General features: G+C 42.8%; 1 protein-coding gene across 1 annotated transcript; it reads right to left on the minus strand.

Annotated features, from left to right (window-relative positions):
- Positions 1 to 557: 557 nt before the first annotated feature.
- TERF2 (telomeric repeat binding factor 2) lies at positions 558 to 23,441 on the minus strand. The gene is made up of 10 exons (XM_036751811.1): positions 23,131 to 23,441; positions 22,480 to 22,575; positions 20,730 to 20,860; positions 13,940 to 14,026; positions 12,988 to 13,134; positions 11,074 to 11,315; positions 9,941 to 10,330; positions 4,581 to 4,666; positions 2,417 to 2,460; positions 558 to 1,644 (listed from the first exon to the last, which is right to left on the minus strand). The coding sequence occupies exons 1-10, from the start codon at positions 23,384 to 23,386 to the stop codon at positions 1,486 to 1,488; spliced, it is 1,638 nt and encodes a 545-aa protein (XP_036607706.1). The 5' UTR covers positions 23,387 to 23,441; the 3' UTR covers positions 558 to 1,485.
- Positions 23,442 to 25,311: the final 1,870 nt, after the last annotated feature.

A 25,311-nucleotide genomic window follows, 5' to 3' on the forward strand; every position in this document is an offset into this window, starting at 1 on the left:
TCGTAGGTGCTTAATAAATGCTTGCTGACATAGTAAGCACTTAATAAAAATGTTTTTTTTTAATGTCATTATCAAATGGCAAACACGTTTTGGCCAAAAGCAAGGGCCTGCCCTACCTGAGCATCGAATATACAGCCCCATGGGAAGCGGGAGAATGAGGGCTGCTTGTCCCTTCCATTTTAAAATATCTGAGTTAGCTGATTTAAAAAACCAAGAGATTTAGCTAACTCTAAGCAGGATAATTAGATGGTGCTCAAACAATGCATTCTGAGAAATTAATCTACTGATAGTGAGGGGAGAGGCTAGGGAGAGTCCCCTCCCACTTTTAAACTTGTTGGTAAGACCCTAGGGTGTGCGGAAGGCTCTTGACTCCACTATGAAGTTAACTTATGTATGTTCCTTTCCTGCACAAATTTGGAGGTGAGAAAAGGTATGTTCCTGGTCCCTGAGAGGCATGAATAAATGAAGAAACTGCAGAGCACATTTTGAAGCTTCATCATTTCATACCCCTCGTTTCTTAACCAGCTCAAATGCTACTATTGAACGTCTACATAGAATTGCGAGGGAAACAGTATTTTAATGAAGAATGCTACAAGTAATGGACAATAATTAGTATTCATCTTTTAAAAAAAAAGATTACAGAAAACATTTTACTGAAAGTTGTGGCTAAAAAGAGACCTTCAGGCCTTTCCTCAAGGGTGTCTGAGAGAGACAGCAAGCACAAAACAGTACGGAAGGAGCCAGAAGGAGTGGGGAGCTCCTGCATGACGACACACCAACCTTTAAAAGCACAACGAGGGGAATCAAGCAGCTGCAAACATCTCACAAATTAAGAACAGAACTAAGGGCTATATTCAGGCTTCTTTAAAGCTTCCGGAGTCCAGAGTAGAAGGGGAAAGACTAAGCTCACCTACAACACACAATTTTACAAAAGGAAAAAAAAAACCCACCCCAGCTCAGCCACATGGGAATCAAGGCTCCAAGCTGCCTCTCTGGCCCAGAAAAGAACCGATGCCACTGCAGTTTAGGGGCCCAGTGTGGATCACCACTGGTGAAGACCTTCTTCTTCCGCGACATAGACACAGCTCTCCTCCACCTGGGCTCATGATGGAGGATGCTCCTTGCCTTGGCTTCAGCTAAAATTCTGCCTGGGGGCCGTTTCTACTGACCAGTGGGGGGGGGGGGCGGGCGGGGTTCAGTTCTGATTTAAGCCACAAGAGAACATGGAAGCTGCCTGCCTCCTGGTCCTCCCTAAACCGTGTACCTCAGTCATTCCTGCCGAGAAGGCTGGGCTGGGGCTTTCCTTCTCCTTCTGAACTCCGTACACCTTGACAGCACAAAAACGGGACGAGGACCTCCCCACTCAAAAAAGCAGGCTGCCCAGCAATCTCATCACCCCAGCCCAACTTCTGAAACAAAGCATGGAATAGAGGGCTATTATTTGAAAACATGCCCCTATTAATTTTGAGAAAATAAAAGAAGTTTTCAGTTCATTCCCAGTTTTTTCATGGTCCTCCAACGGTCCTTGATCATCACAGCTGTTCGGTTAACAAAGGGGAAGCTTTTGGAAATAGCAGCCCAGTTTCCTTCCCCATATTTTTTCACTCCAGCCTTGACCCACTCACTCTCTTGCACAGTCCATTTCTGCAAGAAAAAACCAAAAGAGACTTATCATAACCCATCCTCTGAGAAATCTCAAGAATGGGATATGCCCAAAGCACCAAAGAACACAGAGAAAAAGTACCCCAAGTCTAGATTCTTCTGAATCTGAAACTACTAAGGAAGGTCCAAAGGGTCCAATCATTTTTTAAAAGCTTTCAGTACCATGGCATATTAAAGGCATAGTTAGTTTAAATTATTATTGGCATAATAAGATTCAGTTATCATTTATTTAAAAATCACTTCCCAATGACATCCACCTTCTAAACATCCTTTCTCCATTTAAGAAACAAGCCGTCAGTATAAGCTGAAACGCTGCCACAAACCTCCCCCAAATTTAAGCAGCTCTGCTTCCTAGAATTTTAAAAGTCAAAAGAAAAAAACCACCTTATGCTGAGCTTTCTGTGGCCAGTGAAGTATATGCAGTCCCTCCTGAATCAAGAACTTAGTCAATAAACATTTATGAAGTGCCTATTCTTTCCCAGGCACTATGCAAAACAGTGGACTCAGAAAATCCAAGGAAAGACACTGGGTTCTTACCCTCAATTTTCCTTCTGAAGAACACCTGCCCCTTGGGTTATACTCACATGAGGTCAGGTCATTTAATCTTCTCAAAAAGAAGTTTCAATTATCAAGCACTAAAATTTGCAGACACTTTCCCTTTCACTTTGTCCTCTTTACACCCTAACCAGAGAAGAACTCCTGAGCAAACTCTTCCAGTTCTATTTTAAAGGGAAGAATCTAGAGTCCAAATTACCTGCTTTTTCGTTCCAGTGGCTGAACTGTTGTTTCCATCCGATCCTGTTTCAAAACAGAAAGGAAACTCATTTAGCTCTAGTTTTCACTGTATAAACACACTGCTAACCAAAGCCAAAAGAGGGAATAAAGAGACCGAAGGAAACAAAAAGGGGTCCTCAGCCCAAATCAATGTTCGTAAACATTGGAAGAAAAAAGATAGCCCTTCAGGTAGTTTCTGTCACAATTTAAAAAAAAAAATTTAAGCTTTTATTTAATATTTTATTTTTCCCCAGTTACAAATAAAAACAATTTTTAACATTAGTTTTTAAAACTTTGAGTTCCAAGTTCTCTCCTTCCTTTTTCCTTCCTCTCTCCCTACCCGCCACCCCCACTGTGAAGGCAAGCAATTCAATATAAATTATACACATGTGGTCATGCAAAACAGATTCATATTAGTCACGCTGTGTCACAATTAAGTTCATTTTTTTTTTTGGCCAAAAAATGTCAGGCTTCTTAACACTTGTCTTTATGTTAATGGATTGGTGAGTACTGACCATCCTGACGTGGGAACCCCATCCTCCATGCCTGGAATGCTCTCCCACCTCACCTGCACGTCAGAGAATCTGGCTCCCAGGCTCAGTCCAAGAGCCAGCCCCTTCATGAGGTACCTCATCCTCTCCTCACCTGTCAGTTTTTACCCGCCTAGGAATTAGTTAAGGACACACTGTTGCAAAGTCTGCAGAGTGGCCCACCCACTCTGGAAAGCAATTTGGAATCATGCCCCCAAAGTTACTACACTGTGCATCCCCCTGACCAGCAATATCACTACTGGGGCTGTAGCCCAAAGAAATCAAAGAAAAAAAGGAACCTACACATACAAAGATTCTTGAGAGCAGCTTTTTTTGTGGTGGCAAAGAACTGGAAAGTAAAGGGTTTCTTATCAGCTGGAGAACGGCTCCACAAGGGATGGTTTATAAGTGGAATGGAGAAATGACCAAGGGGACGGTTTCAGAGAAACCTGAGAAGGCTCATATGGAGTGATGTGAACAGAACCAGGAGAATGATTTGTACAGAACGAAAATACTCTAAAGATAGACAGCTCTGAAAGACTTCAAATCTTTGGCCAGTGGTGATGATCAGGGCTGCCCACCTCCTGACAAAGAAGGAATGGAGTCCGTGTACAGAAAGACCTGGCCACTGCTCTCCACAGGAGGCAACTGGGGCTTACTCTGCTCAGCCACGCATCTTTATTACAAGAGCTTTGGCTTTTTTTCAACAGGGAGAAATGCAGAGAAAGAACAAGTGGATGCTTGTTCACTGAAAAATTAAGTGCTTACAACCTAAAATAAAATTCTGTATTTGCTCAGTGTATTAATTTTTCTTTACTTATATCTGTATCCTGCGCTCCCCACCCCTCCACCCCCAGACCCCCAGGCAGGCACTGTTTCTCATTGGTCCAGCAGATAGCACAGCGCTCAGCACATAGTAGGCACATAACAAAGGCTTGCTGGCCAACTGAATATACAAATGAATAAATGAATATAAAGATACCTCAGAATTACAAGCTGCAGCGCCCCCTACACAAATCTGCAGGCTGTAGGAAGGAAAGTTCTATTTTTAGAACCTCTCCTTTAGGAGAGACTCTGGTATAAAGGCTATAATATTTCATATTAATTATGAAAGAGGCACTGCTGTTGATCTTAGGAGTCAAAAAGAAGAAATCTCTCTTTTACAAAGCCTGTTCGAGAGAGACAATCCATCTCACCTACCCTTTTTAATGCCAGGCTGATCATTTCTATCAAACAAATGCATATTCAAAAACCATCAATTAACAGAATACCGTGAGGAAATTGAAGTAGCACTTTTTTATGTAGAAGTTATAAAAAACATAATTGCTAAGGAAGTGCTGTTTGAACAGTCTTTACTGTGAATATTACAGTAAATGACATAGACCTCACAGAAAGAGGGTCAGGATGGAAGTCAGGGGTGAAGATGAAAGTCAGAGGCATCCGTAATTTCTTAAAATACTTTAGAAATTATAAGGAGAAGCATGTGATGGAATATCCACCTGTGCCATTCTGTATTTTGTATCTAAGCATGTATCCTTCATGCATGAACAAGTCATTTGTATACACAGACACATGTCCTAAGGCGTGCGTGCGTGTGTGATTTTGCAAACATACCCTGGACATGAAAGAGTTCCTCTTCCTCCAACCAGGTATCTTTTTCTTCGAGCCCATTAGAGCTGTTCCATTTGTCTTTGTGCACTCTGAGGGAAAAGACCAAAAATATACATGAGTATAACATACTGGATAAGCCTAAATAAAGAGAAAGCTATCCCCTATGCAAGTTACACAAACATTAATGGATTTCAAATGGAGTTTATCAAGGACACCAAAACTCCATTATAAAAAATAAATACAAATCACAACATACATCCACCAAAACCTTAAGAGATTACTCTTCCACAATGTCCCCAAAGTAAAGGACTGAGAACCCATAATTCAAAGGTTATGGTTAAGGACCCTCCCTGGTCAGGAGTTCAGCTCAGTAGTAGTGCCTCTGACCTAGTATATGTTCAGATGATGCAACATTACTTAAATCAGAGACTGAAAGCATACTGTGAAATTCAGAGTTCCTACTATCTAGACCTGAAAATCCTATTTAAAAGTATGGTTCAACTTCAGAAGGGATGCTTGAAGAAAAATAACAATTTGGCATTTTCCTGATTACAATTTTTTTAAAGTATGTATCATCTATAAAAACTTGAGTGTATTTTGCTAAGCAGTCAGTAATTAACCATTAGGTAAATTAACCATTAAGTAAATTAACCACAGCAATTTTGAAAATAAAAAAACAGCAAACAAAAATAGCAAACTGTTTTGCCTCAACAAAAAATTTGCTGCTTTTTACAAAGAAAATGTGAAAATAATCTGAGGAAAGTATAGATAGGAGTGGCCCATAACAAAACTTCATCGAGATGGTGGAAATGTTGGTGCTTTGTACATGACTTATTTGCAATTTTTGCTCACACTGTTCCCCCTGACTAGGCTCTTTCACAACTTGCATAGCCCCATCCTACCCATCCTTCAAAACATGGCTTAAATCCTCAAAAATTATACTTTTGAGTTGTTGGCTATTTGGCTCCTCTAAAAGCACACAGGCTTTTAAAAACACCTTTCCTAAGTTTTCAAAAAAGTTTTTCCAGCAACTAGGTAGCTGTGATTGTAAAGTCAGTTTGGGGTCTTTGAACATCCATAGACAATGGAAGATACTGCAGTACTACAGGGTAATGTCCCAAATTTCATGGGGGGGGGGGCAGGGGGAGATGGAGTCTACAAATGATAGGTCAGTGAACTTGATTTAATTTCCTGGTAGGATTCTTAAATTTATTACTGGAGAGGTGCCTGGTGAACATCTGGGGGGCAGGGGGAGGGAAAGCAGTAACCTCAAGCTAGCATGGCTTTACCAAAAATAGGTCATGCCAGACTTACTATGCTTTTTTGAAAAGGTTACTAGATTGGTACATCAAGAGAATGCTAATGTCAATCTAGATTGTGCAAAGCACGAGTTGCCGGAGACAATGTGTATCTACAACATGTCAAGACTGACAAAGTTTTTCATGGTCTTGCAGACAACATGAACATAGGCTATGTAATACCACGCCTAATACTAACAGTATCCACCTACCTATAGATTCGGAATGGGTCCTATCTCACTAATCATTCAACATCAACTTGAAAGAGCCTTAGTGGAGGGCTCCCACAGAGCTACACATGGCCCTGTGCTGTTTAATATTTTTGTCAGTGATTTGGATCAAGTGATCCTCATGGGCAGCTAAGACAAAGCTTTGAGAGAATCAGGATTCACGAAAGAGCAACAGACCAGAACACTGGGTTGAATCTAATAGGAAATTTACTAAGGATAAAAGTAGTCTTACACTTGATTTTAGAAAAATTAACTTCATAAATCAGTATTTATATAAATTAACAAGATTTGGGAATAATGGCTAGAAGGCAACTCATCTGAAAAAAATCTGGTTGTCGTTTTTTAATGGGCTGTGAACTCAATGAGTCAAAAGTATAACATAGCAGCCCAGAAAACTACCAGGATGTCATTGCTGCATTGAGAAGTAATGATCAGAAGAGGGAAGCCAGAGTTCCTCTGTCCTTTGCCCTGGTCAGACCATATCCAGAATACTGGATGCCACATTTTAGGAAATCTGTGGAGAATCAGGAGGGTGGCGGCCAGGATGGTGATAGGCCTCAAATTCATGCTATGTGTGGACTGGCAAAAGGGTTAAGGGATTTTTTAGCCTACAGAAGAAAGAAGTCTTAGGGATGACATGATAGCTGGTTTCAAGTATTTGAAGGATTGTCCCATGAAATGGGGATCAGATGAATTTGGGTTAACTCCAGAAGGCAGAATTAGGAACACTGGGTGAAGTTGCAAAGAGGAAGGATGTAAGGAAAAACTTCCTGACAATCGCAGCTATCCTTAAGTGGAGTGGCCTGCCTTGAGAGAGACTCAGTTCTCCCTTCCTCAGGTCTTCCACAAATGCTGGATAACCACTTCTCTGGTATGTCACAAAGGGCACTTGTGATCAGACAGGGTATGGACTTTGAGTGCTGCCATATTGAGTAGGATCTCTTATTTTAATGCAGTTTAAACTACTTTTAGCATTTATGGTGGTCAAATGATCATCTCTAAAACACACCATGCTGATTTCTGCCTGAATATATTCACTTACGTCATTTCTCACAGCTAAGATAACTTTTCTCCATCTCATTCCCTTGATCATTCAAAAGCTAGTTCGACCGAAGCATGGCTTCATCAAGAACAGGTCATGCATGCCAAGCTAACCTAATTTCCTCCTTTGACAGGATTACTAAGAGAGGAATGCTACAGATCTAGCTGAATGTAGGTTCTAGAAAAAGTTTTGATAATTTAACTCATGCTAGTCTTGTGGATTAGACAGTAACACAATTAGATGAATTCGGCAATGGCTAGACAGCCAGTCTCACAGAGTAGTGGTTAATGGTTTAGTGTTAACATGGCACGTCTCTAGTGCATTACTCCAGAGATCTATGCTTGGACCTTTGCTCTAAACATTTTTATCAACAACATGGAAAAAGGCATAGATGGTATGTTCATTAACTTTGGAGATAACACCAAGTTGCGAGTAATCACATATTGGATGGTAGAACCAGAATCCAAAAAGACCCTGATGGGCTAGAGTACTGGACTGAATCTTAATAGATAAAATTCATTAAGAATGAAGGCAGTCTTGTACTTGGATGACAAAAAAGAATCCACTTTATCACTTCTAATGAGGGAGGCATGATTAGAGAGTGATCTAAAAAAAAAAAAAGTTGAGGGTTTTAGTGGGCTCCAAGCTCAATCTGTATCAGCAGTGTGGTATTTCCTCAGCTGAAAAAGTTAATGCTGGGGCAGCTAGGTGGCACAGTGAGTAGCACACCAGCCCTTCAGTCAGGAGGACCTGAGTTCAAATGTGACCTCAGACACTTGACACACTTACTAGCTGTGTGACCATGGGCAAGTCACTTAACCCCAATTGCCCTGCCTTCCCCCCTGCAAAAAAATAAAAAATAATAAAAAATAAAAAGTTAATGCCATCTTGGGTTGCCTTGAAAGGTATCACTTCCAAGAAGGGAAAGATGATAGTCACAGCATTCTCTGCCATGGTCAGCCCTCATCTGGAGTCATTTTCCCTTCTGTTTAAGGAATGTCCAGGGAAGGGGCATTAGGTTGGCAAAGGGCCTTGAGCCCATGTCACATGAGCACTGGTCAAAGGCACTGGGCCTATGACCACTGGATAAAAAGACTTAGAGGAAGAGGAGAGTGGTACTCAAGTATTTGAAGGGTTGCCATGAAGGAGAGATTAGCTGTGTTCTGTTTGATCCTAGAGGGTAGAACCAGGAGGAATGGGTGGAACAGTTTGGGCTTGAGGTCAAGAAAGATTTCCTGACAATGAGAGCCATGGAATGGGCTGACTCAAGTGGGTAGCTCCCTCTCTCTCTGGAGGTATTCAAGCAGAGGCTGCCAAGGCCCCTTCCAACTCTCAAATGTTGCAATTCTTTGAAAGCCCCCCTTTCCCTCCCTCACCAATCTCACCTCCAGTCAATGCTACCTCTTATTAACTTATGGGCTACACCAGTCATCTGGCATGTGTACAATGCTCTGGGACAGCATCTAGGTTTTTCTTATGTCTTTTTTTACCCTTGTATTGTCATCTACTTCTCACTTTGTCTGGTGCCTCTAAGTAGACAATGAATTTGAAGACAGGAGTCACGTCACACTTTTTTACACTCATTTTGACAAATATGTCCTGAGGCCGTAATATAGGCACATTTTTGCAATGGGTACTGCAGAGCAGAGGGCTCAAACATGCCATGTAGCTCCTAGTGCTCAACAACCCAGTTAAAATCTAACTGGGAAATGTTTAACAAAACAAATAAAAATGCAATACAACATAGCTAATGTGAATTAGTGGTTTTCTAAGTCAACATGTGGGGGCAGGGATTTGTTTCTATTTGAGTGTGACACCACTGCTGTAGAAGATACCAAGAATCATAAGACATCTTTTAAGAATTGTGACACATAGGAATTTATAGTCTAATTAAGTAAATAGACCATATACACCAATTGCTACAAGGCAAACCCCCAAAATAGGTCATGAGATCTCCCTGAAAGGAAAAATATACACTGAACAATAACACCAATTTTTATGACATTTAAGGTTTTATGTAAACCACATTCAGGGGAAAATGGTATTCAGTAAATGAAGTTCAGGAGGAGAATTCACTTTTAGCCAGAGCTACCTTTAAGAAAGCATTCAAAGAAAAGGAGGGATATGAACAGGGTTTTGAAGGCTGGGAAGTTTTCTTTTTTGGCCCAGGTGCATGGTTTTGGAATCCAAAGATGGAGTGGTCAGTCCAGTCAGAGGGAACAGCATGAGCAAAACCACAGACACCTAAAAGCATTAAGATGTTCCAGAGTGTCATCAAGTCAAGTTTAGCAGCAACAAAGAGTGAATACAGAGCAGTGGAAGGTACTCAAGTGGGAAAGGCATCTGGGGCAACCTGTAAAAGCCACTGGATGCCAGGCTAGGTTGGTAAGGCTCTGTTCAGTATTCACCATTTGTTAAGAGATTAAGAGCCTCAATATACGCAATGAGCAAGGAATTACAAGGGTTCTCTTTTTGGGGAAAAAAAAGGAAATGTAACACAGCCTCCTTACAACAAACGGCTTTAAAATAAAACAGTCCGAAATGAACAGCCCCAGCTAGCTTACTAAAAGGAAAACAATGAGAAGTCAGCTGTGGCATGCTTCCGTTCTCCCTCCTGCCCTAGGATGCCTCCTGGGTTCCCTAGAGAGGGAAGGGTCCTCATTTCTGAGTTTTGCTCTAGCTGCGGTTTAACACCAAGTTTTTCATGACTTAGTTTAACTGAGCTGCTTCATCTATTAACCACACTAGGACAACCAACCAACCAACCAATGACAGCAAAGACCATCTTCGTACTTATGACTCTTCTCCCCAGACAGGGGCTGATTGTGCAGCTTCAGGACTGTGGAGTTGGAGGCTGAAGACACTATGGTCTCTTGGGAGGAGTCCGGGCTGTCACTCTGCTCGCTGCCCTGGCTGTCATGCTCCAAGACCAATCTGCTTATTGTCATACCCTTGTTCTTGGGCTGCAGTTCAGAGTTATCTGTAGACTCTGAGGGAGAACTTTCATCTTGTCTCTGTCTCTTGTTCTTGGGGGCTGCTGAAGGGGACGCTGGACTGGGAACTATAACATCCTTCTGGTCCAATTTAGTGAAAGCCGATTCAGGGTCTGGTGAATCAGAAAGGCTCTTAAAAGCTCTTTTCAGAGTTGAAATCCCAAATGTGGAAGGACTTTCAGGTAACTGTCTAAAAATAAAACAAAAAATACTTTGACAGCCAAAAGTCAGTGTCATTGATTCTCGCCAGTCTCCCAACCCAAGCTTCCCAAGCTTTGAGGCCCCAAACTGGGCAAAGTCATTTAGCTGAAGTCTAAACCTTTTCAAAAAATGATTTTGCACACCTCCGTACCTAATCACAAAATAAAGGCTTTCTTTCAAACTGAGAGAGAAGATAGGGCGACCATAACATTTAGAGGGCAGGTGACAAAAAATCGAGAAAATGTGGTTTTCTTTTCAGAGTTTCCTCTTCTGCTCCTTCCCCTTTATAGAGGAGATAAAAAGGAAAATGACTCAAATTTGTATGCCAATTTAACTCCAATGAGATTTATGTTAAGAACAATGAATATTATTTGAATATATCAACCTAGGGTGACATATGCTTAAGTCTGTTCAACTGATTTCATCAGGGAGTTTATACACATTGAACTTCTGCCTTCTCTAGACATCAGAGAAGTGGCATGGGAGGGCAGAAAAACCAAGGAGAAGGGCACCCCCTTTTAAACCAACTAAACTAGTCATGTGACTTTGAGCAAATCACTTTACTCCAAGGGGCCTTACCCTACCACCTCTAAGAACAGAAGAGGTTCTTTCCCATAAATCATTTGTTAATTAAGCTATTCAAGAAGGAATAATCACTTGCAACTGAAGAAGCCTGCACTTCCAATTGCCACCATTTCACAGAAACTTCATTCCAAAGGAAATGATCCCCACCTCATGGGCTCTTTGAGTGGCTTCTCCACGGGCTCCAGGACCGGCTGTTTGTCTTCCTTCATATTCCCAGGACCTTCACCTACAGTAGCAACAGTAGCGTTGGCTGTGGCACTGGCAGGGGGAACTGTAGCCATGGCAGACGTGTTACCTGTGGCAGTGGCAGCAGCAGGAGCAGATGACGAAGAAGATGATGATGATGAAGCCGATGAAGACGACTCAGATTTCAAAGCCCTCTTTGCGATCTTGGGAGGGAAGAAAGGATAATCAGAAAAGACTACAGGGTTCCATTAATTCACTGTGTGCTAACAATCAACACTCTCATGATGGAAAGAGTTCACTTGAAAAACTTAAACATAAAGTCAGTAGTGGGGGAAGAAAAGGAAGAGTTGTTCCAAGTTATCGCCCAAATTTATGTTTTCCCTTCACAAAACAAAGTAATAATGACACATAAAAACAGCTCACAATTTTACTATGTACAGCTGTTCTGATACTAGAAAAGGGGATCTGATTTCAGTGGTGTTCATTACCTTTACATTTCAGGTTTATATTTCAAATGTTCTTCACTCTTGGTTGCCAAATCCTATATGCTCTTCCTCCATGTCTGTTGGATCTGCCTCGCCTCTCCATATTTCCAACCATGTCCCTAATGAAGAATCTCTAACTCAGGGGGAGTCAACCTAACCCAAGACAGGAGTCAGAATTCACAAGTGTCAAAGGGCCACAATGTTTCCTGGGGAGGGTTCGAGTGGAGCTGACAAATATTGAAATCATTCATTCATTTATTCATTTGTATATGAAACCTGGAAAGTGTTTTATTGGGGAAGGGGAAACTATTGTGTCTATGTGTGGGCATATGGTATATTAGATTTACTGTAATTAATTTTTTTCTTTGTTGGAAATTTCTTTTTCTTCACACTTGCATTACCTGTGAAGGTAATGACAAAGCCTTGGGTTGGCTACCCCTGCTCTAACTCCAGCTATGGCTTCCTTTATCTTCATCTAGCCTTAATTATTTCCCATTAGTATAAAATTACTCGGCCTTAAAATTTCGGGTCCATTTATCTGCAAAGTGTACTGTTTTACAAGAAAAGAAAAACCTATCTATGTTGGTAACATCCTATCAACACTTCACCAATAGGATGAAAATGACTATGAATCTTGATTATTTTATTCCAGCTATCCAGAAAACATAGAGGATAAACAGGAGTGGTGGTGGTGGCAGGAGGGGAGGGGCTATCAGAGAAATGTGCTGATGCCAGCTCTATTAACATTTCAAACTGGTTAAAAAGATGATTAAAATACCTTGGCCATGTGATCTACAAATCAACTTCACTGGGCCACTGTAACAGAATTTTTAAATATACAATTTCAAAAAGCTAGTAAAAATCTACAACCTAAAGCTTCAACTTTCATCCATACTCAAAAACAATCAACTTACCAAGTGTGGCCACCTCCCTCTGAGCTCCAAGGTCCTCCAAGTTCCCACTCTGCACTTTATTTCTCTCTGTATGACTGACCCTGTTTACTTTGCCCCTGGCAAACTAAACTTTCACTTGGCTGCACACTACCTCAAAGTCCATGGTTTGAAAGCTTTTAAACACCCTCATTTCACATCTACTGAGTTCTTGTCTCCCTTCTTCCAAAGCCTCTAAAACTTCATCTCTTTCACAGCACCCTGGTCAACTGGGGTAAATCACACTTGACTTAATAAGCACAACACACATACTCCATGCAACACAAGGAGAAAAAGCAGACTGTGCAGAGAACATCTGGGGCACTTACCTAAAGAAGCTAGCTATGCCTCTGAATCATTAAGCCACATAAGCCAACAAAACATCCACAATAGGAAAAAAAAGTACCCCATCACTTTAGAAGCCTGATGTCCCAATGCGCTGCATGAGGGGACTTACATACCGTGAGGAGATAGGGCTCAGCATCATCCATGTGGCTCTCCAGGAATCGCAGCATCTTCTGCTGGAAGATCTCATAGGAAAAGTTCTGAATCACTGGATGTGTGACGTTCCTTTCACGGATAATGCCCAGCAGGTCATTTCTCAATTTCTAAATGAAAGACCATTTTTAACAACATGAAAAATGAACATCTAGTGAAAAACCCAGTTATAGAAACTTGAAGGAATAATATTTGCAATGTGACAAATGAAAATCCTAAGTACAAAAAGAAAAAGTATGACACCAGTTGGATTTTTGGTAAAAGAATACTGAGATGGCATCCCCTCAACCAAGGCTCCTTGTCCTGACTGCTTTCTGTGGTCCATAGCCGTGGTCAACATCTGAACAACATCAGAAATAGAGCAAACTTGCTAACCCCTAGTAGCTCTCCCCCATATCCAGGCATTAGTTACAAAAGGGACAGGAGTAGGGAAGTAGGGGATCAAGGCAAGTCTACCACTTGGAAAAGTAAGCCCAGAGTGAGCCCACATGACAGTGTCGCCTTTGGAAAGCATTTATCTATATCTTCCCTAGCTCTGACACCATGTTTTACACACTGTACAGACAAGCACCAAAACAGGGACAGACCTGGGATTTTATTGCTTTACACAACTCATGAGTAAGGAAAGTCCTTCAGCCAACATAGGGTGGCACACTCCCTGAAGATGAGTGTGAGAGCAGGCCCCTGGTCAGGGTCACACAACCAGCATGCATCAGAGGTCAGCTTTCCTGGCTCTAAGAACAGCTCTTTCTCCACTATATCAACGTGTCTCCAATGCACACAGTAATAGGAATTTACTGAACCATCATTCAAATTTTAGTAACTTTAATGGGCAGAGGGTTCACCCTTTATCTGTTTCTCACAAAAAAAAAAATAGGATGGACTCAAGTTATGATAAAAACAGAATGAATTTACCTGAGTTGTAGGATCCTTGGACATATGTTTTTTCAAAATTTTTGAAGCCTTTTCAAATTCTTTGTTTTTGATACAAATGATGACAGCCTAGAAAAGGAAAAAATGATCCTCACTCTTTGAACTGCTTTAATAATAATGGCAACAAATTTAATCAGCAGATCAAGTAAATTCACTTTAATGAAGTGAAATTAAAGCTCCCATTCAAAAGCTTTTTCACATTACACTGAATTCTTTGTAAAATGAAATCTTGACTTAACATTAATAATTATTGCCAGAGCAGAGCAAACAACTTAATTCAATCCACAAAGGAAAGGTCCTTCCATCCTAAACTTTTAACCATTAGGATCTTTCCAAATTGCTGTGTATTTTTTTTAATGGGATGAGAGAAGAAAGCTGATCCATGGGATTATTATCAATAAAGCCAATTTGAATCATCCATCCTCCTCCCACCAAGGGAGATTGTTTCAAGGTAGCTCATTCCCAATTTCACAAAATGATTATGTCAGTTCCCTTTACAGGCCACAGGTTCTACTGTACTTTGGTGTGATTTGGTGCAGTGAACATAGATATTCCTTTATTACTTTGAAAAGTTGTTTACTGACCACATACCTTTCCAATTTAGGCTCAAGAAAGACTGGTGACCATTTTTATTTAAAATTAACCCAACCCCTATGAACACACTAGCCCTGAAAGAACCACCTCAGTTGTGCAGAGAACAAAATGAATCAATGTAGCTTGACCAACATGATACATGGTCATTCCCACATGCACCAAACTAAGAGGACCAACAGGCTCTAATAGGAACAAAGGTATTTCAAAGAACAGGTGCTAAGTATGTAGAAAATGATTCTGTCAATAAAAAAGTGTTTTTGTGGTTCATTTTGAGTTATCAGGAAGATGTTATGTAATGAAGATACTATGTAAAATATTGTGGATTTGAGTTCTTTAAAAAATACCATAAATATATGAGCCCCAAATTCCAAGAAAAGTAAAAGAACAGTAAGAAAAGTTTGGTCATTTCCAAGAGCACTGAGTTTCCCTCTAACATGGAGACTCTTGCAAGTATATGACCCAAAAGAAGGAAAAGCTTTAAGAAAATGTCACTTATGAAGACCCAGACCATTCATCTGCTATAGACTCTGCCCAGCTACATATGGCAAAAGGAAATCAGTCTCAAATCTGCTTCTGGGATGATGCCGACAATGAGCTCTTTGTTGGTGTCCTTCTAACATGCAAATACTTGTTGTCACCAAAGCAGGACTACTACTAATAACAATCAGATACACACAACCACACTCTACAAGGTGATGCTAAGTCAAGAAAGAATCTATTGCCTCTCATATACACCAAGAATGGGAGCTTATGGAAAGCAGTTACTAAGGATAGAGCAATACTGCTACTGGACTTATTATCTGTTCTAAGAAAGTTGCTGCTTTTCTTGGGGGGGAGGGGGAAGAAGGGAGGCAATTAGGGTGACTTACTCAGGGTCACACAGCTAGTAAACACCTGAGGCTGCCACAAATTGCTGCTTTTTCAATTCTTATAACATCTCCACAACTTTTTTAAAATGTTAATTTAGGTATGTGTGTTCCATTCTGATCTCATTTTATTTACAGAAGACAGCCTTTTAAAGAAAGACTGTGAAACGAAGTTGCAATTTTTATCAAACACAGACCCTCCCTCCACTCTACGACACTCAATGTATCTGAAAAGGTCTATAATTAGATGTTCTGTTACAAGCTTCAGTTGGCTAACCTAGAAAGACACTAGTTTAAGAAGGCTAAGAGGAACACAGTATCCAGCAGCTTTGGAAATAACCATTCAGTGCATTGTTGATTATTTTCATTATTTGTACTCTGAGACAGTCTGTCATCTCTCAGAAAAGTACCCCCAAATACCTCGTACCTAAAAGCACAACTCCTAAAAATACACTAAAAAAATTAAAATGCCACCTGTTACAAAACAGGTTATCTAAAAATCCATAACAAGGAAAATATGGCTAAGTTCCTAGATGTAGTTTAGGAAGAGAATGGAAATGGAAAATAATTACCAACCAAAAGTGGTAAAAAGGCAGATGGCAGCAGAGTGAATCACGTGATCAGAGTAGGTACAAAGAAATTTCAGGTACAATCAGGTCCCAATACTGAGAAGCAGGTTCTGTAGAGTATAAGCATCTTATTTTCTTTTTAAGTATTCAAGCAGCAATGTAGCTTGTGAGAGCAGAAAGGGCTCCAGATTTTTTTTTTTTTTTGGAAAGAGACTTGTCTCAAAAATGTGTACTATGAACTTAACTGCCAACACTCCCCATCAGAATTCCCACAAAGGAATTTCTTTCTTTCTAAAATTTATTTATTCCAAGGCAAAGGTATTTAATGAAATAGCATAGCAAGAAATATAGCAATAAAACCGTCATAAACCTAGATTATACTACTCTACACACACACTCTCTCTCTCTCTCTCTCTCTCTCTCTCTCTCTCTCTCTCTCTCATCAGTGGTAAGAACAGACACAAACAGGGACCACATTCAGAGAGGTATATACATAGGGAATACATGTGGCCAGAGTGCACCACAAAATACCTTCCTAGCTTCCTCATCCCAAACACTCCCAATTCTTCAAGAAATGCCAAATTCTTTCTTTAAAGAATCTTGAGAAGACACATTTTATCTCCAGTAAGACATTCTTTGCCACACCTGCTAATAATATAGCAGAAGGTATTACCAGCAAGCTGTCATTGCCTAATTTTTTCTTTGTCCTAAATTTCCAAATTGAGGGGTTTTAGTCATTTTGTCAGAGATTATACTCTAGAGGTGGGCTGTAATAGTAATTAAGGTGGGACTTTTTGCTGTTCTCCTCTTAAGTGCCTTTAATGATTCTGGCCTTTGTTTGAATGGGGCAGATGCAGTGGGATCTTTTTGTCTTGGAGTATTTCTCAGCACTGAGACAACTAGGAGTCATTGATTTGTATATGATATGATATCAGGGATGAGGAACTTTCCCACACCCAGCCTGGGTGAGGTCAGAGCCCTCTGAACAGGATATAATTGAAGAAATCTTAGAGTTTGACTTTTGGGGCACACTTATGGAAGGAGTGTTGAGACTCTGGGCAAGCTGCAAATGCCCCCTAGCTTTGCAACCCAGATGTTGGTTCTTCTCTGGTAACTATGAATTGTGATTTGAATCAGACAAGGTCTATCTGCTGATGTTTGTAATTTCTGTTTGTATTTGTCTTGAAGTTCAGGGGGCTGATCTTTTCCCCCTGAACTGTGAATGATGTTTGCATGTTTGATTAAAATGAGATTGTTAACCCCTTAAAGTTACTTTCCTTAGTAAAGCAGATCAAAGAACCTGTGTTGGCAGCTTTCTGTGTGCTGGTTGTTGGTGGGTCTTACACCCCTACAGCAGCTGCTAGCAGATTGTTGCAAAATGGTTACTCTATATATCTGCACATTTTAATACAGAAGGCTGTGGCATACTTATTCGCTTTCTCTACAGGGGCTAATCACTCAACAGCAGGACAGAATTTCTTTAAAAAAAAAAGTGTTGCTGCTTCTCATTTGGCATTTTTTTTCAGAAATATTTTTCTTTTTTTCCCCTTCACTCCCAGGAATATATATTTTATATATGCAAAGAAGACACTCTTCTTCAAATTCCCCTCCTCCAAAAAAAAATCCAACAAGGAGAAGCCTGACTTGTAGGTATGGAGAGAAAGACTTGTAGAATCGTTCATTTGGGGCCCTTCAGGTCATCAGGATGCTCTGTGGGGCACTAAAAAGCCTCCCCGACCTCAGGATGATAGACACTTGTGACCCAGTACACTCACTGGAGAAGGGATTTCTGCAACTGATGAGAGACTGGAGGTGATGTCCTCTAAGCTCACCCCCCAGCTCTAAGACTTGACATGTGAAAGGATGTCTCCCAAAGGAGTGGGTACACAGCATTCAAGAACAAAGACAAGATCAAATAAAAAATTCTAGTCCCAAATGTAAAACATTTTCCCACAATGAAATGGGAAAATGGAAGGGAGTCAATGCTGAATACTTCAAAATAAAGTTAAGTCTGGACCTATAACAGGTATTAAAATCCAGAGCAAAGCCTACAGGCCATCCCTAAACAGAAATCTCCTCACCAGGGTGCCCAGGCTCTCACTTAGCCAACTGCTCCTTGTCATACCAAAGAGAACACCCTCTCTACTCCAGTCATCCCTTTCCCCCAACAATGTCCACTGCAAGACAGCACAGACAGACGAAAACAGAAACTACAAGGAAATCGTAGGGCACAAACTATCTCCAGAACGAGTAAATTAGTTACAAGGATATACAATTTCATATTATTTCATTAAACTTAATGAGGGTCTTCTAGATTCCTCTTTTGAGTCCATTCTGCCCTCCCCATTTCTTCAACTATTCTTCAGGTCATTCTCTTTCCTTGTTATCTCATTCTTACTTTTCGCTTCGGTCTCAGGCTAAAATATTTCAATATCCCTGGTAAATGGCAAACAATGTCATTTTCAGTGCAGGACCCACCTCCACTCTGTTTCAAGCTAAAATTATTCTCTTTAAAGCTGAGCATCATGGAAAAATGAATTAGACCAATTCAGCCTGGCCTTCAAGGGCAAAGCTACAAATGATGGAATGGAAAGTGCAAAAAGCACATTCAGGCTTGACGCAAGGAAAACCATGTACCAAGAAGAGCTACTGGGACATGGGCTGGCAGATTCCCCCTCTGAAGCAAGAGGCCAGATGACCACTCGTTGGCTGGGCTGTAGAGGGGACTCTCGGTGTGGAGGGCACATATACGCTGCTCTGTCCATTTCCTGAGGGCACTCAGGGGACCTTCCAGAGACACAAAGTTCTTTCAAGGTGCGTGCTCGTGTTATGTCTCAGTCCTGGTGACGGCAGCTGTCTCTCATGTACAAGGAGGTCCCATATGGTCCAACTGCCAGAAGGAACAAGTTTCCCTGGAGATAAGTCAAAACTGTGTACTGGTTCTTCCTTCCTCTAATCATATTCCCCAGAGGAACAGAGGGCAGAGGAAGCCTTCAGCAGAGTCTCAGAACACTCTGAGGGTGATAAGGTAGAGGAGTACTTGGAGGGAAAACACCATGATTTACACAGTCAGAGGAGTTAGAGCCCTTTCTGGACCAACAGCATATAAAAACAACTTCAGAGTCACATGGGGGAAGTGGAGGTACCAGGGCTGAGCCCCTGCTCTCCCCCCAGACAGGTCTGACTTCTACCTCTAAGCACTCTGATGGACTGTTCAGGGTTTGTGAAGAATGTTAAAATTCATCACATATAGGGGCTTTTTAAAATTTTTATGGGGTAGGAGAAAGGATGGGCAGGGTGAGCTCAAAGAGTACCTAAAATTTCCCTTGACCACCAGAGGCGTGAACAATTATCCCGACTGGTGAGGACAGGTAAAGTCTTAGGAATTTCCCCTTCACTGAACCTTAACCCTACTTACTTTAGAAGAGGGTCTGAACACTGGTTCTGAATCACGTTGTTCCCCCCTCTGGGAATCTCACCTGTCACTGAACCAACTATCGTCATCGATTCCTAAGCCTCGGTCAAGCCTACTCTAATAAATGCACATCCCTGAACTCTACCTGAAGAAATTTTTCCAATTTCTGGAAAGACCCTGTTTCCAACCTTTGACTGCTGTCATCTTCAACCATCTTCATCTGTTCTGCTATTAAGTAGCTTCTATAGTCATGTGGCCTAATAGACAGTATCGTGGACTTGGGGATGAGGAAGACCTACCCTAGACTCTGACTACAGGCAAGTCACCAGACCTCCTCAAGCTTCATTTTCCTCCTATATAAAAGGGGATAATATGACCCTCACTTCCAAAATTATTGTAAAGATCAAACAATTAATATATGTAAAGTGCTTTGCAAATCCTAAAACCTTATTTAAACTGTAAATAACTGTTACTATTATTCTAATGGAAGATTACCCCAAGCCTCTCTAATTCCAACCTCACCAGCTCACTCTGGATTCTCTTGAAAATCTCTAGCCCCCTTTGTTACGCTACTTCATCTTGGATAAGACTGTCATAAAAGAAGAGCACTCCTATATGAAAATTGGACCCAAAATGACAATATTCCCAAATCAACTAGTAGGTCACCATAGCAGAGAAAGAACTGGTCTTGGTGTCTGAAGAGCTAGGTTCAAATACCGCCTGTAACACATGGCACATGTGTCCTGGATGGTCCCGGGCAGCTCCATTTAACCACGAGGCCTCAGGCTAACTCTTCAATAGTGGTAGAACAAGCTGCCAATCACAGTGGTAGAGTGAGCTCCCTCACTAAGGAAATCACAAGTTCTGGCCACAAAAAAAAATATCAAACCCCAAGATCCTTGGTCTCTTTTTTCTGCCTTCCTTCTCTCTCAACATTCTGTGCACAGAAGTGAGTGGCTTCTGTCTATAAAAGAAGGCTCTCCTCCCCAGTCAAGATCTTAGCTTCTCTAAGGAACCAGACCTTGTCTATCTTCTGTAATGTCAGCATCTCCACAGCCAAACAACCTTGGCCATGTCCAGGGCCTCTTCTTGTCAGTGACAAGCAAGGTCTCAGAAAGGGGAGGAGGCACAGAAGGGACTGCCTGGGACTACTGGTGTGGGGGAGTTGAGGGAAAGGGGAAGCTGTGTATCATTTTTACACCAACAATAGCCCAAGCCTCTTCCATCCCATTCCAAAAGACTGAACACACCTATTCTATGAAATCTCAATACATTTGCAAAAATACATATATTTAAAAAAAGAAATGAAAGGAGAAATTGATCCTTACAGCCTCCTTGACCAGTTTTCTACTGGATTCTACCACTGCCTCTGTGAGAGTAAACTCCGTTTTAATGGTCTCCAGCACATTGATAGCGGATTCCAGAGGTGTGAGTTCAGCCTCCATATCAAAGGAACAGTCTAGGATAAAGAGAAAAATTTTTCACTTACAGCTATTTTCTATGGATCTGAAAGCTAGGGCAGGAAAAAAAATGTCTAAAAGAAACCAGTTATATGACTTGTACAACAGCCAGAACACACACATATGGAAAACAAACATGGAATTCAACTGCTGGAAATCAGCAATTTGTTAGAAGAAGAAATACCATATTGTTTGCAAAAATATAGCCATAATATATGAGTCCATTAATACTAGAGAAATAGCAAAAGCACATGCCTCAAGGATTCCAATTAACCCAGAATCCATACTGACTTTCTTAATACAAAGGTATACACCTCACCCCAGCCCCCAGGTAGAGCCAGAGTCAGTTTGCTATGCAATTCTGAATTTTGTTTAAGAACATACACTTGCTAGTACTCAAAAATAGTAAACAAAGATCACACTTATAAACTTGGCCTGTTCAACTGTGACGGCACAATACCCAACCATAATTTCAAAGGATTCAAGATGAAACACACTACTGAGAAAAATCAAACTGACTTCATTGATTGATTTCATTCTAAAATTGATTCTATTCTCTATCACCATTCTGTGTAACTGACTTTGTCTTTAAATTAAGTTCAGAAATTCACAGGTCCAAAAGTTCAGTCTTCTTTTCTAAGTTAAATTTGAAAGTTCAGTTTCCCTATTAAAACACTTTAATTAAAAGAAGCCTGCAATCTTAAGTCTAAGAGTTCAGTGAATCACCTTTAATTAAAGAAAACCTGTTATCTCTACACTGCTGGCTGTCCTTGGACAATTAGTGGAAACGAGTTATCTCTCAGGGTCACAAGTTTAGCTTTGCTGTACATAAATCACTCCCCATGAAGGAAGTCTTACCTCTAGTTCTAACAAGCAGATGGACTCTATCAATCAACCTTTCCAGACAGCAGGATGGAAGGAAGGGTTGTTGCTAGCCCCAAATGTCCGACATTCGCCTATGATGCTACAGGCTTTGTAACCAATCATATTGTTTTTCACTGCCTATGATGCTGTTTACTAATTTTTTTAGAGGCTACTCCTGTCTATAAAAGAGAACTGCATTTCTCAGTCCAGGTCTTGCTTATCTGAGGAGGCTAGACCCCATTTATTGGCAGATTCGCACTCTGTCAAAAACTGATGGTGCTTCAAACTTGTGCCTCAGTTTACTTTAATTTCCACCATTACACTACACCACCTGCCATGACAGGAGACATTTTTCTTCCAGTTGGCTACTTCGAGGAATTTTTTTTGAAGACAATACATAGGAGATTAACATGGGTTTTGTTTTTCTTGCTTTCTCAGGTAGGACGTGGGCAGGGAAAGGTGGGAGGGAGAGAATATAAAGCTGAAAATGAATTTAAAAACAAAACAAACTTGGTCTGTTTCCCTTCATCACCAACACTAGTCAGGACTTTTAAGAAACAGATCAGAAGATTGGATTAAAATCTAATTTAAAAACTGGGAGCGAATGAGGGGCAAAGATATAAACCACCTCCATACAGCACCTTAGCATCTATAGTACTTTGAGATTACTTCACTCATCACTGAAATTAAAAGAGGACCATAAATTTCTCCACAGAAAAGACAAACAGCCCAAGAAGTAAGCAGCTCTCCATACCCAAATTCTCCCCCTCTTCTATACGCGACAGACACTGCATAATCCGCAGCAGCCGGGAGATGGTGTGCTCCTTCCCCAAGGGCCGCACAAGCAGAGCTGGAAAACAAGACCGCGCTGGACTAACGGGGGTGTCCAGGGATGGCCCCCGGTGTCCCCCCATCCCTGGGGTGTAGCCCAGGGCCGCCCGCACCTGCTGCCCCCCCATCCCCAATGCGGTGTGGGACTATCTACACCTGCTTTCGCACCCCACCCCACCCCCACTGCTGTGCGGGGCTACACAGACCTCCTGCTGCTGTTGCACCCCCCCCCCCACTCATCCCGTGATGCTGTCCACACCTGCTGCATCTTCCCCCCTCCTGGCCAAGGAGCCGCCCGAAACTGTCCACCTCTGCTGCCACACACCCTCTCTCCCGAAACCATTGGATGCCGCTTGGGGAGGTCCACCTGCTGCGCCCCCCCCCATCTCCTTACACCGTATGTCCGCCCCCCATCCCATCCACCACCTGCTGCACCCCGCCATCCCCATCCCCCCGCGCTGCTACGCGAGGTTACCCACACCTGCTGCTCCCTGCCCCCGCCCCGCCGCTGCGCACCGCCCCCCGCCCGCAGCGCGCCGCCGCACCCCCCCCCCCGCATCCCCCCGGTCCTCACCCTGCATGATGTCCCGGATCTGCCTGAAGTCCCCATACCGGCCGCCCCGAAAGGCCCGCAGCGCCTCGTGGAAGTAGAACTTCAGCACCCAGCGGTTCACCGCCTCCTCCAGCCGCGCCTCGCCCACCCCCCGCTCCCCGTCTCCCCCCAGGCCCGACTCGCGGCGCCCACGCCGGGCCCGCCCCATCCTCCGCGACGGCCTGCGGCTTGCGGCCCGCCCGTGCCCATCGTGGCTCCCGCTGCTCCCCCCAGGCATCGCGGCGCGGCGCGGCGAGCGAACGCCAACTAGCCTGGCCAGGCCCTGCGCCCGCGCGCCGCTCGCCCGCGCGCCGCCCGCCGCCCGCCAGATGGACAGCCCCTCCGCCGGCAGTGACGTCAAAAACGCCCGCCCCGGGTGTCGGAAGTGGCGCCCTCAGGGCCCGCCCCCGCCGCCGGGACCTAGGTAAGTCCCGCAAACCACAAGCGGCAGGCCCAGGGAGAGAGAACTACGAGTCCTAGGGTGCTCCTCTGGCCTTCGTCACAATTCCAGGCGGCCTGAGCCGCAGAGCTTGCTGGGACTTGAAGTCCCCGCCGTCCTCTCGCCTCCTGAGGCCTAGCGCTCGGTGGGAAGGCTCACTCGAGGGGAACGTGGACTTAACGAAAGTGCGATGTCCCGGTGTAGGGGCCTGAGGACTGGCTAGCCGAGGCCGGAGGCCTCCCTAATCGCGGGCATGCCTCTTCCCCAAGGCCTCCATTTCTTCCACTTCTTTGCGATTATACCATCCTTTAAGTTAGGCCTATCTCCGAAACCCACGGCCTTGCCCGGGGACTGGCTGCATCCTCGAAACTGTAGGCTCAGACGGATGCCGCAATAATATATATCCCCGGAGGTAGCACAGACCCAGCCACATCCAAGGACAGACACCTGGGTGCTGCGGAAGCTGGATCTCGGTGGAAGCTTCGGGGACCGGACTCAGGCAAGGAAGGAATTAGGGCTCCACCACCGCTATAGCCCCAGAGACCCCCCACCTTGGCCACTGCGGCTTGAGCCTTGCCTCTTGCCACATGCTGAAAAGTTTTAAAACAAGTTTTTTAGAGTTTTAAAACTGGGTGTTGATATTTAATGCTGGAGGCGATAAATAGAGGCACTGCCGTTTGTTGGCCAGGAAATGTGGCAGCGCAGTCCATCCTTTGGTAGCTGTGACTGCCCATTCTCTTCTCTGTATTCCTGACTTGTCACTCTCCCTCACTCCGTTTATACAATGTTGCCAGATTAATATTTCTACCTCCATGACATCTCTTACCTCCAATCCCTTCTCTCTACTAGCACCGTCTTAGTTTAGGTCCTCATCACCTCTTGCACTAATTATGCAACAGACTCTCCTATAAGCTTCTCCAAACTTTGGCTCAAGAGTTTTTCCTTAAGTCTATATCTTAACCGTGTCACTCCCCTACTCAATAAACTCCAATGTCTCCCTCTTGCCAATGATGGGGATGGGACCTGGACACGTCCCCCCCCCCCAGCAGCGGCACAGATCTCTGGCTGGTACCCGTGCCATCCCGCCCAACCCAGTCAAGAATCCTTTAACTGCCTTTCCACTGTGGCTCTTCAGCCACTTCACTCCTTCCATTGGCTGCACCTGGCCACCCCAGGCTACTTGGCACTACTTTATCATATCCAGATCTTGCCACAGTCCTGTATGAAAATATCAATCATACCCCCATTAAACACAGGCTTGTGTCTGTTGCACAGTACCCCGGGTGGGGTATGCTTCCTATAGTCCTCCTCTTGCCTTCCCCTCCTCCCATCCCGCGTGTATTTCTCAAATCTGTAAATACATCTCATATCTTTGGCAATACCTACATCTTGGAAGGACCAGTTTAATTCAGTTGCCATCCTTGGTTTCAAAGTTTGCCCTCTAGTGGATAGCAAAAATAATACCAGTTCTTACCTGATCTTTATCAAGATAATAGGATCATTCATTTTGGAGCTGTAAGGGACCTAAGAAATCATCTCATCCAAGTCCTTCATTTTGCAGAAAAGGAAACTGAGACCCAGAGAGTTTGACGCTGCTACACCATGGTACATCCAGTGGTGTGCCAAAACAAACCTTGACCTGGTCCCACAGCCCCTAACATGTCATTACATATCCATTTTGGAATAAATCAGAAACTTTCTCTTCTTACAAAGCCAGAAGTAAA

Source organism: Trichosurus vulpecula, chromosome 3 (assembly GCF_011100635.1).
Source record: "Trichosurus vulpecula isolate mTriVul1 chromosome 3, mTriVul1.pri, whole genome shotgun sequence".
Classification (NCBI taxonomy): Eukaryota; Metazoa; Chordata; class Mammalia; order Diprotodontia; family Phalangeridae; genus Trichosurus; species Trichosurus vulpecula.

Bases quoted from the DNA above. Each gene is read 5' to 3' on its own strand.
- TERF2 (XM_036751811.1), bottom strand. From the start codon at position 23,386: ATGCCTGGGGGGAGCAGCGGGAGCCACGATGGGCACGGGCGGGCCGCA. The intron at 4,667-9,940 runs GTACGAAGATGG...CTTTTCCCTCAG, and splicing joins TCTGGGGAGAAGAGTCATAA to AGTGCACAAAGACAAATGGA. The intron at 2,461-4,580 runs GTATGTTTGCAA...GTTTTGAAACAG, and splicing joins GGAACTCTTTCATGTCCAGG to GATCGGATGGAAACAACAGT.